At 52.3% G+C, this 13,392-nt stretch overlaps 1 protein-coding gene across 4 annotated transcripts in view; it reads right to left on the bottom strand.

Moving 5' to 3' along the window:
- Positions 1 to 2,518: 2,518 nt before the first annotated feature.
- ITGAL (integrin subunit alpha L) overlaps positions 2,519 to 13,392 on the bottom strand; it is a 49,921-nt gene continuing 39,047 nt past the window's right edge. For all 4 annotated transcript variants that reach the window (XM_032243200.1, XM_032243201.1, XM_032243202.1 and 1 more), the window contains 7 exons: positions 12,393 to 12,468; positions 8,565 to 8,678; positions 7,933 to 7,989; positions 7,747 to 7,845; positions 6,905 to 7,000; positions 5,676 to 5,786; positions 2,519 to 3,153 (listed from right to left, as the gene is read on the bottom strand). In XM_032243200.1, coding sequence (XP_032099091.1) covers positions 2,980 to 3,153; positions 5,676 to 5,786; positions 6,905 to 7,000; positions 7,747 to 7,845; positions 7,933 to 7,989; positions 8,565 to 8,678; positions 12,393 to 12,468 — 727 coding nt within the window. In that variant the 3' untranslated portion in view covers positions 2,519 to 2,979. The remainder of the gene's footprint in view (positions 3,154 to 5,675; positions 5,787 to 6,904; positions 7,001 to 7,746; positions 7,846 to 7,932; positions 7,990 to 8,564; positions 8,679 to 12,392; positions 12,469 to 13,392) is intronic.

Below are 13,392 nucleotides of genomic sequence, written 5' to 3'. Positions count from 1 at the left end.
TAAAATTTTTTATTTGCTTTTATTTATTTTTTGAGACTGTGTCTCACTCTGTCACCCAGTCTGGAGTGCACTGGCACAATCTCAGCTCACTGCAACCTCCACTCCCCACCCCCCCGCAGGTTCAAGTGATTCTCCTGCCTCCACCTCCTGAGTAGCTGGGATTACAGGCGCCTGCCATCATGCCAGGCTAATTTTTGTATTTTTAGTAGAGATGGGGTTTCATCATGTTGACCAGGCTGGTCTCGATCTCCTGACCTTAGGTGATCCACCCCCCTCGGTCTCCCACAGTGCTGCGATTACAGGCATGAGCCACCATGCCTGGCCTACTTCCTTCTCTTTTGAATTATTCCACAATGTCAGGCACAAGTCAGTATCTGAGGGTCATCATTGCAAAAAAAAGAAAAAAAAAAGGTAGGGAGGTGAAAGGAAGAAGAGCTATTTTGGTCCCACTAAGTGAAAGAGTTGAGGAAAAAAATGTTCTTTTGTCGTTTTTTTTTTTTTTTTTCTTTTTTTAAGACAGAGTCTTGCTCTTGTCACCCGTGCTGGAGGGCAATGGCACGATCTTGGCTCACTGCAACCTCCACCTCCTGGGTTCAAGCTATCCTCCTGCCTCAGACTCTCGAATAGCTGGGACTGCAGCTGCCCACCACCACACCCAGCTAATTTTTTTATATTTTTAGTAGAGATGGGGTGTCACTATGTTGTCCAGGCTGGTCTCGAACTCCTGACCTCAGGTGATCCACCCACCTAGGCCTCCCAAAGTGCTGAGATTATACAGGTGCGAGACACTGTGCCTGGGCTTTTTTTAAATTTTGGAGGCAGTGTCTTGCTTTGTGGCCCAGGCTGGAGTGAAGTGATGTGACCATAGTTCACTGCAGCCTTGACCTCTTGGGCTCCCATTATCCTTTTGTCTCAGCCTCCTGAGTAGCTGGGACTACAGGTTTGTTCAATCAGCCTTGACTAAGTTTTATATTTTAATTTTTTGTAGAGACAGAGTTTTGCTATGTTGCCCAGGTTGGTCTCAAACTCCTGGCCTCAAAGGATTCTCCCGCCTTGGTTTTCCAAAGTGCTGGGAATACGGGTGTGAGCCCCAGGGCCCAGCCAGAAATGTTCACTTAATTGAGCAGGGCTGCAATATTGCACCACACAAAAACATCACAAAATTGGGCAGAATTTATTTATTGGATAAATACATGCAGGCACTGTGCTTGGCACTGGGGCTCCAAGTTAGCAAACGTGGTCCACACCTTGAGCTCAGTCTTTCTGTGGAGGCCACTGCACAGGTGTGATGGGTCCTGGGAGAGAGTGTGGAGCCAGCTCAGGGGCAGAGCCTGGGAAGACAAAGCCTCCAAGGATAGGGAGGCCATGGGCCCATCTCCACCCTTTTTTTTTTCCTTGAGACAGAGTCTCGTTCTGCTGCTGAGGCTGGAGTGCAATGGTGCAATCCTGGCTTACTGCAACCACTGCCTCCCATTGGTTCAAGTGATTCTCCCACCTCAGCCTCCTAAGTAGCTGGGACTACAGGCGCATACTGCCATGCCCGGCTTTTTTTTTTTTTTTTTTTTTTGAGACAGAGTCTCACTCTGTTGCCCAGGCTAGAGTGCAGTGATGCAATCTCGGCTCACTGCTACCTCCACCTCCTGGGTTCAAGTGACTCTTGTGCCTCAGCCTCCTGAGTAGCTGGGACTACAGGCGAGTGTCACACCTGACTAATTTTTGTATTTTCAGTAGAGATGGGGTTTCACCATGTTGGCCAGGCTGGTTTTGAACTCGTGATCTTGTGATCTTCCCGCCTTGGCCTCCCAAAGTACTGGGATTACAGGCATGAGCCACTGCGCCCGGCTTATTTTTGTATTTTTAGTAGAGATGGGGTTTTGCCATGTTGGCCAGGCTGGTCTTAAACTTACTCCTGACCTTAGGTGATTCACCTGCCTTGGCCTTCCAAGGTGCTGGGATTACAGGTGTGAGCCACGGCGCCCAGCCCATCCCCTTTTTCTATATCTTCCCACAGGCTCCATCATTAATTCAGTGAAATTGTGTCAAGCACCTACTAGATGTCCCATGCCCTGACATATCAGCAGGCGTCCCAAGGTGAACAAGACAAGTATGGCCTCTACCCTCACAGAGTTCACTGAGAGATAGCTGCTAAGTAGGTAAATCATTAAACAGGGAAAAAACATGATGTGTGCTTTGAGGGATAAGTGCAGGCTGGCAGAAGTGTGAAGGACATGGGGACCCAACCGAGTCTGATGTGTGAGCTGGGATCTGCTGGCCAAAAAAGGAGGGGTGGCAGGGTGGAAGGTTTGGGCAGTGGGAGCTGTCAGGGTGAACGCAGGTAGACAGGAAGGAGCCTGGCTTGGGAGAAAGGCTGGTATCACCGGAGCTTCGACAGGGAGGCGGCACAGCTCTAGAAGAGGCTGGGGAAGGCCGCAGGGGTCTCATTTTGCAAGGTGCTGGAAGGCATGTCAAGGAATTTGGTCTTTGGCCAAGAGCAAGGCGTGTGCCACAGTCATGTAATGACACGGGTCACATTTGCTCTCTGCCAGCAGAGGAGACTGGGCTCCAGTGCAGGGGAGCATGCAGGGACAGTTTCTCGGGGGTGGAGGCATCTGTGGACCTCCCAGGGCAGGTGTGAGGGTCAGGAACATCTCTAGGTCCGGAGACTACAGTTTCTCCACATTTAGAGCAGACGTTCTCTTCCAGGGAGAGAAACCAAGAGAGGCTGGTGGAAGCCAGGACCGTCTGGTTATGATGGGTCCTCACTTCTGCAGCCCTCCTGGCCAGTCCCTCAGCAGGTCCACCCTATGAGCCTGCAAAGGAGGCAGGCAGGCATGAGCCCCATGTTCAAGATAGGGAAACTGAGGCCCAGTGAGGGGCAGTGACTCCCCCGGGGGCACACAGCGGAATGCAGGCAGAGGCAGAGTGGCCCTGGGCGTCCCGAGTCCAGTCCTGGACCCTCTGCACATCACAGGCCTGGACTCAGTCCTTGCTGCTGCCACTCTCCATGTCCTCTTCGTGGAGGCTCTTCAGGCAGCCTGGATCCCCGGCCTCTTCCTCAGACGCCAGCTGCCTGGAGTCTTCTGCAGGGATTCTATTTGGGACACCTCCGTCAGCCTCCATCATCTCCTTCAGGTTCCGTTTGAAGAAGCCAACCTGTATGAACACAAAATTTGAGTGAGCAGAAACTTCACTGGGCATTTCAGCCCCAGGAAAATGTAAGCACACTTTGTGTGTATGTGTGTGTATGTTCTTTTTATGAGACAGAGTCTCGCTCTGTCACCCAGGCTGGAGTGCAGTGGCACGATCTCAGCTCACTGCAACCTCTGCCTCCCAGACTCAAGGAATTCTCCTGCCTCAGCCTCCCAAGTAGCTGGGATTACAGGCGTCTGCCACCACGCTCAGCTAATTTTTGTATTTTTAGTACAGACAGGGTTTCACCATGTTGGCCAGACTTGTCTTGAACTCCTGACCTCAAGTGATCCGCCTGCCTTGGCCTCCCAAAGTGCTGGGATTACAGGTGTGGGTCCCTGAGCCCAGCCAAGAATACTTTTTATGTTAATAAGTCAAGAGTTCCGCAGGCACATGGTGTTTGCTCTGGGGATGGGGTAGGGGGGCATCTACTATGCTTGGTTCTTGTCTCTATGTATATTTTCATTTTTATTATGGTTATGATTTTGAGATAGAGTCTCGCTCTGTGGCCCAGGCTTGAGTGCAGTGGCATAATCTTGGCGCACTGAAACCTCTGCCTCCTGGGTTCAAGCAATTCTCCTGCCTCAGACACCCAAGCAGCTGGGACTATAGGCATTTGCCACCACGTCCAACTAATTTTTGTATTTTTAGTAGAGACGGGGTTTCACCATATGGCCGGGCTGGTCTTGAACTCCTGACCTCATGATCCACCCGCCTTGGCCTCTCAAAGTGCTGGGATTACAGGCATGAACCACCGTGCCCAGCCTTATTATTTTTTGAGATAGGGTCTCATTATATTACACAGGCCGGTCTTGAACTGAAAGGCTCAAGCATCCTCCCACCTCAGCCTCCCGAGTAGCTGGGACTACAGGCATGCACCACCATGCCCAGCTAATGCATTTATTTTTGTAGAGATGGTTCTTCTTATGTTGCCCAAGCTGGTCTTGAACTCCTGGCCTCAAGCCATCCTACCACCTTGGCCTCCCAAAGTGCTGGGACTATAGATGTGAGCCACCTCATGCCCACATTTACACATGAACGTTAACAATAAGATTAGCACCTGGAGGAATATAAACAAAACGTTGTTAATGACAACCCTCTGGGAGTGCAAGAGAGAGAAACTTTGCTTTGCTGTGTTATCCTTTCTGTTACATTTGAATTTTTCTAGATGGAGTATCTGCCCTCCAATACTCTTCATCTGTAACGTCTTTTTTCCTTTTTTTTTTTTTGAGATGGAGTGTCACTCTATCGCCTGGGCTGGAGTGCAGTGGCGTGATCTCAACTCACAGCAACCTCCGCCTCGCGGGTTCAAGCAATTCTCCTGCCTCAGCCTCCCAAGTAGCTGGGACTACAGGCGCACGCCACCACACCCAGCTAATTTTTGTATTTTTAGTAGAGACAGGGTTTCACCATGTTGGCCAGTATGATCTGGATCTCTTGACCTTGTGATCCACCTGCCTCAGCTTCCCAAAGTACTGGGATTACAGGCATGAGCCACCGCGCCCAGTCTAATTTTTATATTTTTAGTAGAGATGGGGTTTCACCATGTTGGCCAGGGTGATCTTGAACTGCTGAACTCAAGCGATCCGCCTGCCTCAGCCTCCCAAAGTGCTGGGATTACGTGTGTGAGCCATGGTACCCAGACTTCATCTGTAACTTCTACTTAGGCTTCAAATCCCACCTCTCCTGGGAGGCCTGCTGGGCCCCCCCAGCCTAAGCGAGGCGCCTGGGCTCTAGGTCCCAGGGCACACAGGCCCTTTGCAGCCCTCATTCTGCTTGCTACTGCCTGTGTCCCCCCTTAGACTGTGAGCACCACAATGATAGGGAGCGTGTTTGTGGCATGCACCTCTGTGTCCCAGTGCCTGGGACAGTGCCCGGCAGCCAGGAGGACCTCCATATGTGGGGTACTTCCTTTTCCTCTCCCAGGATGCCTCATCCTGGCTCTGCCAGGGATGGTCTAAATGATGGTAGAAAAGTCTCTCTTGCTTTGTGTGTGTGTGTGTGTGTGTGTGTGTGTGTGTGTGTGTGTGTGTGCGTGAGATGGGGTCTTGCTCTGTCACCCAGGCTGGAGCACAGTGGCAACATCGTGGCTCACTACAGCCTGGACCTGCAGAGCTCAAGGGATCCTCCCACCTGAGCCTCCCGAGTAGCTGGGACTACAGGTAGGTGGCATCACATCCTGCTAATTTAAAAAATTTTTTGTAGAGGCAGATGCTTGCCATGTTGCCCAGGCTGGTCTTGAACTCCTGGGCTCATTGATCTGCCTGCTCGGCCTCCAAAGTGCTGGAACTACAGATATGAGCCACGGCGCCTGGCTGTCACTTGTTCTTTGGACCTCAGTAGCCTTCTCTGTCAAAGGAGGGAGTAGGCTGAGGCCCGCCTGGCTCTAATGCTCCTTGGCTTGGTAGTCTCCTCCCTGGCTCCCAGCAGGTCCCCTTTCCCCACCTGGCTGTTTCAGCAATGACCGTGACCCTGGAGGTGCCCACCTTGTACAGCACTATGAAAATCAGCAGCAGCAGCAGCAGCCCCCCGATGCCGCTCAGCACATAGAGGTAGAGCATCTGCTTCTCATACACGACCTCAACCTTCATGACGACCTGGGGGCAAGGGGAGGGGAATGCTGGAAGATGCCCTTCCCACCCCTCGAAGTCCCTGTGAACCTGGTCCCATTCCCCGTCCCCTCCTATCCGACTGCATCACCCACCTGGAGTCCCCAGCTGCAGACCCTCTCCCCTCAACCTGTCACCTGTTACAGTTGCTGCTGTGACTTGGCTAACACACACCTTAGGCAGCCCTAGGCCTTCAGTGGCTTCCCTGGAATCGCATGTGGCTCAGCATTCAAAGCCGTCTAGAATCTGGCTTCTGCTTACCTGTTAGATGCATCTTCCCTCCTCCCCTCTGCCTGCCAGCCGTACTGACCTTCAGGCTGCCCTGCCCATGCTCACCACGGAGGCCTCTGCACTTGCTGCTGCCTCTGCTTAGAGTGCCCTCTCTTCACTGTCTGACCCTTGACTTGGTAGTTTCTTTGCTAAGTTGCCATCAGATTGATTCTTTTTATTTTTTTGAGACAGGGTCTCGCCCTGTCGCCCAGGCTGGAGTACCATGGGATAATCATAGCTCACTGCAGTCTTGAACTCCTAGGCTGAAACAATCCTCCAATCTCAGCCACCTGAGGTGCTATGAGTACAGGTGTGAACCACCACATCTGCCTCTGATTTTTTTTTTTTTTTTTAATGGAATCTCACTCTGTCACCCAGGCTGGAGTGCAATGGCAGGATCTCGGCTCACTACAGCCTCTGCCTCCTGGGTTCCAGTAATTCTCTTGCCTCAGCCTCCGAGTAGTTGGGATTAAAGGTACCCGTCATCATGCCCAGCTAATTTTTGTATTTTTGTAGAGACGGGGTTTTACCATGTTGGCCAAGCTGGTCTTGAACTCCTGACTTCACATGATCTGCCTGCCTTAGCCTCCCAAAATTCTGGGATTACAGGCATGAGCCACCATGCCCGGCCTCAATTGATCTTTACTCCACATGTAAGTCTACCTTATCTCAGACAGGTGACTTTGGGGTCATGTGCCCACCAAGGGGAGAGGAAGCTTCCCCCAGGCTGATGGCTCGCGCAGAGCCCAAGAGGCTCTCCCACATCTGGGTCTGCCCTGGGGCTCCTGGGCTCCCTCTGTTGCCTGTTCCTGGGGCTTCCAGGGAGGTGGAGATACCTGGGCCAGGGAGGCATTGCTGCCATACAGGTGGAAATGTCTGCTGCTGTTGAAGGAGATGGAGAGGGAGCTGCAGAGGCTGAACGTGGAGGAGGCCTGCGGGAGTGGGGAAAGGCATCAGAACCCAGAAGAACGAGGACAGAACCTGCTGGCTTCTGCCCCTACCACAACACAATGGGGAGGAGCAGAGAAGGGGTCCCAGGGGGGTGCACTCGGCTCTACTCAGCTCTCTGCTGTGGCATTCTTTTCTTTTTTCTTTTAATTTTAACCCCTTCTAAACTCAGGCATTCTTTTCTTTTTTTGAGATGGCGTCTGGCTCTGTCACTCAGGCTGGAGTGCAGTGGTGTAATCTTGGCTCACAGCAACCTCTGCCTCTTGGGTTCAAGGGATTATCATGCCTCAGCCTCCAAGGTAGCTGGGATTACCGTTGCCCACCACCACACCCAGCTAAACTTTTGTATTTTTAGTAGAGATGGGGTTTCACCATGCTGGCCAGGCTGGTCTCGAACTCCCGACCTCAAGCAATCTGCCCACCTCGGCCTCCTGAAGTGCTGGGATTACAGGCATGAGGACTGCCCCAGCGTCTACTGTGGCACTCTAATATGTCACTCCTGTTGTTGGAAGGAAAGCTTTTCTATAAAAAACACGCAGGAACTATCAATAGGCCCATGGAAATAGCATTGCAAATTTCACACAAATCATAGCTCTCTTTCACCTCTGACTGTGTAAACGGGAGATTTTTCATCAAGATGGAAAAGAAAAATGGAGGCAGACTGTCTGGTGGGAGCCCACCCCTCATGGCCCTAGGCGGCTGCTCTGTGTCTGTTAGGAGCAGGGGCTACCTCGATCTCTCCCACCAGCTCCAGGGTCCCGATCACTTGGACGAGGATCTCCTGCTTGAAGGCAACAGGGCAGCGGAACAGGGCACCGGGGAGACAAGGCTGAAGAGGAGGAAAGCGGGGTCAGGGCGGCCTCATTCCCACCGCGTGCCGCCCGGCCCCACTGTCTCTCAGCTCCCATGCCCATACCTCAGTTGCACGGGGCAGCCTCTCCAGCTCCTCATAGTGGCAGGGCGCAGGAGGTTCCTAGAAATGAAAGGCAGGTCTTCAGTTAGCACCTCCCGAGCCCAGGATAAGACCTGGCATCCCAGCTTTCTCCTGCACTGGCCCTGGCCCTGGCCCTGGGTGAGCTCAGACATCTCTGTGTCTGGCAGGATCCAGATTCATGCATCCTCACTCCCCACACACCCAGCCTTGCCCCCTTCATTTTTTGTTGTTGTTGTTGTTAGAGACAGAGTCATGTTCTGTTGCCGAGACTGGAGTACAGTGGTGTGATCATAGCTCACTGCAGCCTCAAACTCCTGGGCTCAAGTGATCCTCCCACCTCAGTCTCCCTAGTAGCTGGGATCACAGGCATGTGTCACCATACATGCCTGGCTAATTTTAAAATTTGTTCGTAGAGACTGGGGTCTTGTTATGCTGCCCAGGCTGGTTTCAAAATCCTGGCCTCAATCAATTCTCCCACTTTGGCCTCCCAAAGTGCTGGGATTTGGGAGGTGTGAGCCACCATCTCTGGCCAAGCTTTGCCCTCTGTCCCCTGGCATGTACTCACCACCCCAGACCTGCGGAGGGCAGCCCCTCCCTTTCTAGGCAGCACTCACCATCTGCACGCTCCACTGGTGTGTGATGGGCCCCTCGCTGGGAGGCTGTGGCACCCCAATCACGGCCTCCAGGATGGGCAGGTTGTGGTCATGGATGGAAGGCTGGATCCTCACCTGGCATAGAGGATAAGGGATACAGAGCCCTGAATGCCAGCCACCTCAGCTGCCACCCAGACCCCATGTGCCCTTGCACACCTCTTCCAGTCCTCATCGGCTGAGCCCCCAGGACCCTTGTTAGTTAGGCAGTGTGCAGTGACCGGGTGCGGCCAGCTTCTGTCCTCAGGGCCTTGCAGTATGGCTTCCATGCTCTTCCGGCTTTCTCCACCCCGCACGCCCCCACACACCCTGTAAGAGCCTGCTCAATATTATATACAAAGGCTTTGCTGACTTCCCAAGGACAGGGCAACTCCCCCTCCTGGGCTCCCACAGCGCACTCCGCGTCCCCAGCAGGACAGCGGGGGATCCGCTTGGGTGTCTGCATCTCCCCTAGACGAGGAGCTCCCTGAGGACAGGAGCCATTCTTACTCCACCTCCAATCTCCTACTGCCTGATGCCATGCCTGGCGTGGTGGCTCACACCTGTAATCCCAGCACTTTGGGAGGCCTAGGTGGGAGGAGCACTTGAGGTCAGGAGTTCGAGACCAGTCTGGCCAACATGGTGACATCCTGACTCTAAGAAAAATATAAAAATTAGCTGGGTGTGGTGGTGTATGCCTATAATCCTGACTACTCTGGAGGCTGAGGCAGGAGAATCACTGAGGCAGGAGGAGAAGGTTACAGTGAGCCAAGGTCACACTACTACCCTGCAGCTGGGGCGACAGGGCGAGACTCGTATCAAAAAAATTTTTTTTTTTTTTCTGAGCACGTTTTATTAGAAAAAGAGCTGTCTGTGCTAAGGCTGGGAGATCCAGATACGTATAAGAAAGTGACACAGGAGTGACACTAACAATGTCTCAGGAAGCAGAGCAATGTGTATCAAATTAGAAGGATTCTATCATTTATTCATTCAACAAACATTCATGGACACTTGAAATACCAGTTAAATTAAAAAGGCCAAATATCAGGGGCAGCATTTGAATTTGACTGTGAAAGATGGACAGGATTTTTTTGTTTATTTTTTTGAGACTGAGTGTCACTGTCACCCAGGCTGGAGTGCAGTGGCGGGATCGCAGCTCACTGCAACCTCCGCCTCCCAGATTCAAGCAATTCTCCTGCCTCAGCCTGTCCAATAGCTGGGATTACAGGCATGCACCACCACACCTAGCTAATTTTTGTATTCTTAGTAGAGTTGGGGTTTTACCATGTTGGCCAGGCTGGTCTTGAGCTCCTGAACTCAGGTGATCTGCCTGCCTGGGCCTCCCAAAGTACTGGGATTACAGGTGTGAGTCACCCTGCCTAGCCAGATGGATAGGATTTTAACAGATGAAGATGGGGGAGGGCATCCAGGAAGAGCCATGCAGGGAGTCAGGAAGGCACCAGGTGAGGGGGATGTGGCTGGAAGGAGGGTTCTGGGACGGAGAACAGGAGCTAAGGTTGGAAAGGAAGCCCAGGATCAGACTATGGGGCCCGGAAGGCTTGAGAGTGAGGAGTTGGGGCAGCATCAAGGGCACAATGGGAAGTCACAGAAGGTGGCAGAGGAAGAGAGTGGCTCCAGGGAGGTCTATCCCCTGCAGGCATGGGCTGGAAAGAGGCTGGGAGAGGGGGGTCATGGCCCATGTCGGGAGTCTGTCTCAACACTCCAGTTGCAAGAAGGCGAGGAACTGGGTCTGGGCAGTAGCAGAAAAGGGACGCAGAGAACCAGACTGCAGGAGGCAGCGGGACAAGGCAGGAGGAAGGAGAAATTCACGCCGACTCGTAAGTTTTGCTTGAGGAAGAGATGGTACCTTTCAAAAGATTCCACACAAGCCAGAGGAGATGCTGGCTTAGAGGAAGACAGCAAATTTGGTTTCGAATATGTTGAGACCAGGCCGGGTAGTGGCTCACGCTTGTAATCCCAGCACTTTGGGAACCGAGGTGGGTGGATCAGCTGAGGTCAGGAGTTCAAGACCAGCCTGGCCAATATGGTGAACCCCGTCTCTACTAAAAATACAAAAATTAGTCGGGCATGGTGGTGGGCACCTGTAATCCCAGCTACTTGGGAGGCTGAGGCAGGAGAATCCCTTGAACCCAGGAGGCAGATGTTGCAGTGAGCCGAGAACGTGCTACTGCACTCTAGCTTGGGTGACAGAGCCAGACTCCATCTCGGAAAAAAAAAAAAACTAGAGAAAGAAAGAAAGAAAAAAAAGAATATAATGAAACCAAAGCTTCAAGAGGAGCAATTGTACTCCTAGTCATACTCTGACATACCATGCTAAGCTACGCTACACCCCTGCATACTACAATGCACTACGCTATACTAGACTACAGGAAAATGCTTGTTTTTATTTTTTTTTTGAGACAGGGTCTTGCTCTTTTTCACCCACGCTGGAGTACAGTGGCAGATCACAGCTCATTGCAGCCTCAAACTCCTGGGCTCCAGCCATCCTTCCACCTCAGCCTTCTGAGTAGCTGGGACTACAGGTGACTACCACTGTGCCCAGCTAATTTTTAAATTTTTTTTTTAGAGAGGGGGTCTCACTATGTTGTCCAGTCTGATCTTGAACTCCTGGGCTCAAGTGATTCTCCTGCCTCAACCTCCCAAAGTGCTGGGATGACAGTTGTAACAGTTGTTTTTTAAAAACAGAGACAGTCTTGCTCTGTCACCCAGGTTGGAGGCAGTGGTGCCATCACAGCTCACTGCAGCCTGGAACTCCTGGGCTCAGGTGATCTTCCCATATCAGCCTTCTGTGTAAATGGGACTACAGGTTCAGGTCACCATGCCCAGCTAAGGTTTCGTATTTTTTATTTGTTTGTAGATACCAGGTCTTGGTATGTTGCCTAGGCTGGTCTTCAACTCCTGGCCTCAAGCCATCCTCCCTCCTCAGCCTCCCGAAATGCTGAGACGACACACATGGGCCACTGCTGAAAACGCTCTTGGCTTGGTCAATGCCTGCTCCTCCCTCAGAGGTTCCCTGTAGGGAAGCCTCAGCCTGAGGGGCAGCCTTCCTCCTCTAAGTCCCCCTATCGCCTGTATTAAAGATCACAGTCACAGCACACTGCATGAGAAACGGCAGATCATTAACTCAGAGATTAAAATCATGGACTTCAATATTCAAATACACGCAGGAGGCTGACTTCTTCCCACTGTGAGCTGTGTGGCCTGTCTGTGCTGCAGGCTTCTCCGTCCATAAGAATAACAGTACCAGGTCAGGATCGGTGGCTCATGCCTGTAGTCCCAGCACTTTGGGAGGCCAAGGTGGGTGGATCACTTGAAGTCAGGAGTTTGAGACCAGCCTGGCCAACATGGTGAAACTCTGTCTCTACTAAAAATACAAAAATTAGCTGGGCGTGGTGGCAGATGCCTGTAATCTCAGCTACTTGGGAGGTTGAGGCAGGAGAATTGCTTGAGCCTGGGAGGCAGAGGTTGCAGTGAGCTGAGATCAGGCCACTGCACTCAAGCCTGCGTAACAGAGCACAGAATAGTAGCTCATTCAGTGTCTGAATGAAAAAGTATGTTCTCTCTCAGAGTGCTCTTTGCTCTCAAGTCCTGTGACTCTTGAAATAATGCATCCAGTGGCATAAAGGTATTAGCATATGCGGCTGCTGGAAGCCTGGAGCCGTGAAGCTCTGGAGAAAGGGTTATTGAACAGGCTGCGATGAGGACCGTGTCTACTTGGTGCCTGTATCCTCAGTCCCCAGGATAAGGAATGAATGTGTGACCTATAAGGACCTTCCATATTGGGGTTCATACCTGGTAGATGTGCTTGACTTGGTGGATCTTGGGACCTTTGGGGGTGAAACTGACATAGAGTGTGGAGTTTTCCTGGCTGTGGAGAGAGAAGGGCAGCCATGGAGGAGCGAAGTGACAGCAACCCTGGCTCCAGGAAGCCTCTGGGCGGCCAGCCTCTGCGCTAGGAACCACACAGACACCATCTCATTCAACCCCTACCACAACCCACCCTTTCCCTTCGGAAACTAAGGCTTCTGAACAGGCCAGCCTCTTTCCCAAAGCCCCACAGGGAAGAGACAGGACAGGAACCCAGGGAGGCATGTCCAGTGGAGGCTATGTCCCTCCTCACTGCATGTCACCTTGTAAGTGACTCCACTGTCCTCTGGAGTCCCTGCTCATCTCCTAGACAATTGTATCAGCTGCTGATGCCCCTCCCACCCATCCTTCCAACACACATCACTCTCTGGTCCTGCCACTCACCTGCTCAGCAACTGCCAATGGCCCCCTACTGTGAGGGAGGGTCAGGTTTAAACCCCCCATGTCCAGGTTGCCTCCCCACTGCTCCCCTGCACACCTGTCCTTGGCTAATCCTGCCCTCTCCCTGCCCCCAGGTCTGCCCCACTGCTTCCTCCCTCCTTGCCTTCGTCTGGGCTATGGTCTCTGATGAGGACACCTAGCTTCCTTTTTAGCTCTTGCCCTAATGGCCTCATCCTCCAGACCCCAGTCTAGGCCACACTTTCTCTACAAACCCTTCCATTTCTCCCCCAGCGCACACTCTGGCTCTAATTTCATGTCCATATCATACTGTGTGGCATTGATTTTCAAAATCACTGGAGGCCGGGCACGGAGGCTCATGCCTGTAATCCCAGCACTTTGGGAGGCCTCAGCAGGCAGATCACCTGAGATCAGGAGTTTGAGACCAGCCTAGCCAACATGGTAAAACCCCGTCTCTACTAAAAATAAAAAAATTAGCCAGGCATTGCGGTGGTGGGCACCTGTAATCCCAGCTACTTGGTGGCCT

The sequence above is a fragment of the Sapajus apella genome, unplaced genomic scaffold, assembly GCF_009761245.1.
Source record: "Sapajus apella isolate SASKATOON/1434 unplaced genomic scaffold, GSC_monkey_1.0 scaffold51, whole genome shotgun sequence".
Lineage (NCBI taxonomy): Eukaryota > Metazoa > Chordata > Mammalia > Primates > Cebidae > Sapajus > Sapajus apella.
Note: the sequence above shows the minus strand (reverse complement) of the source record. Positions and strands in the feature narration are given on the sequence as shown.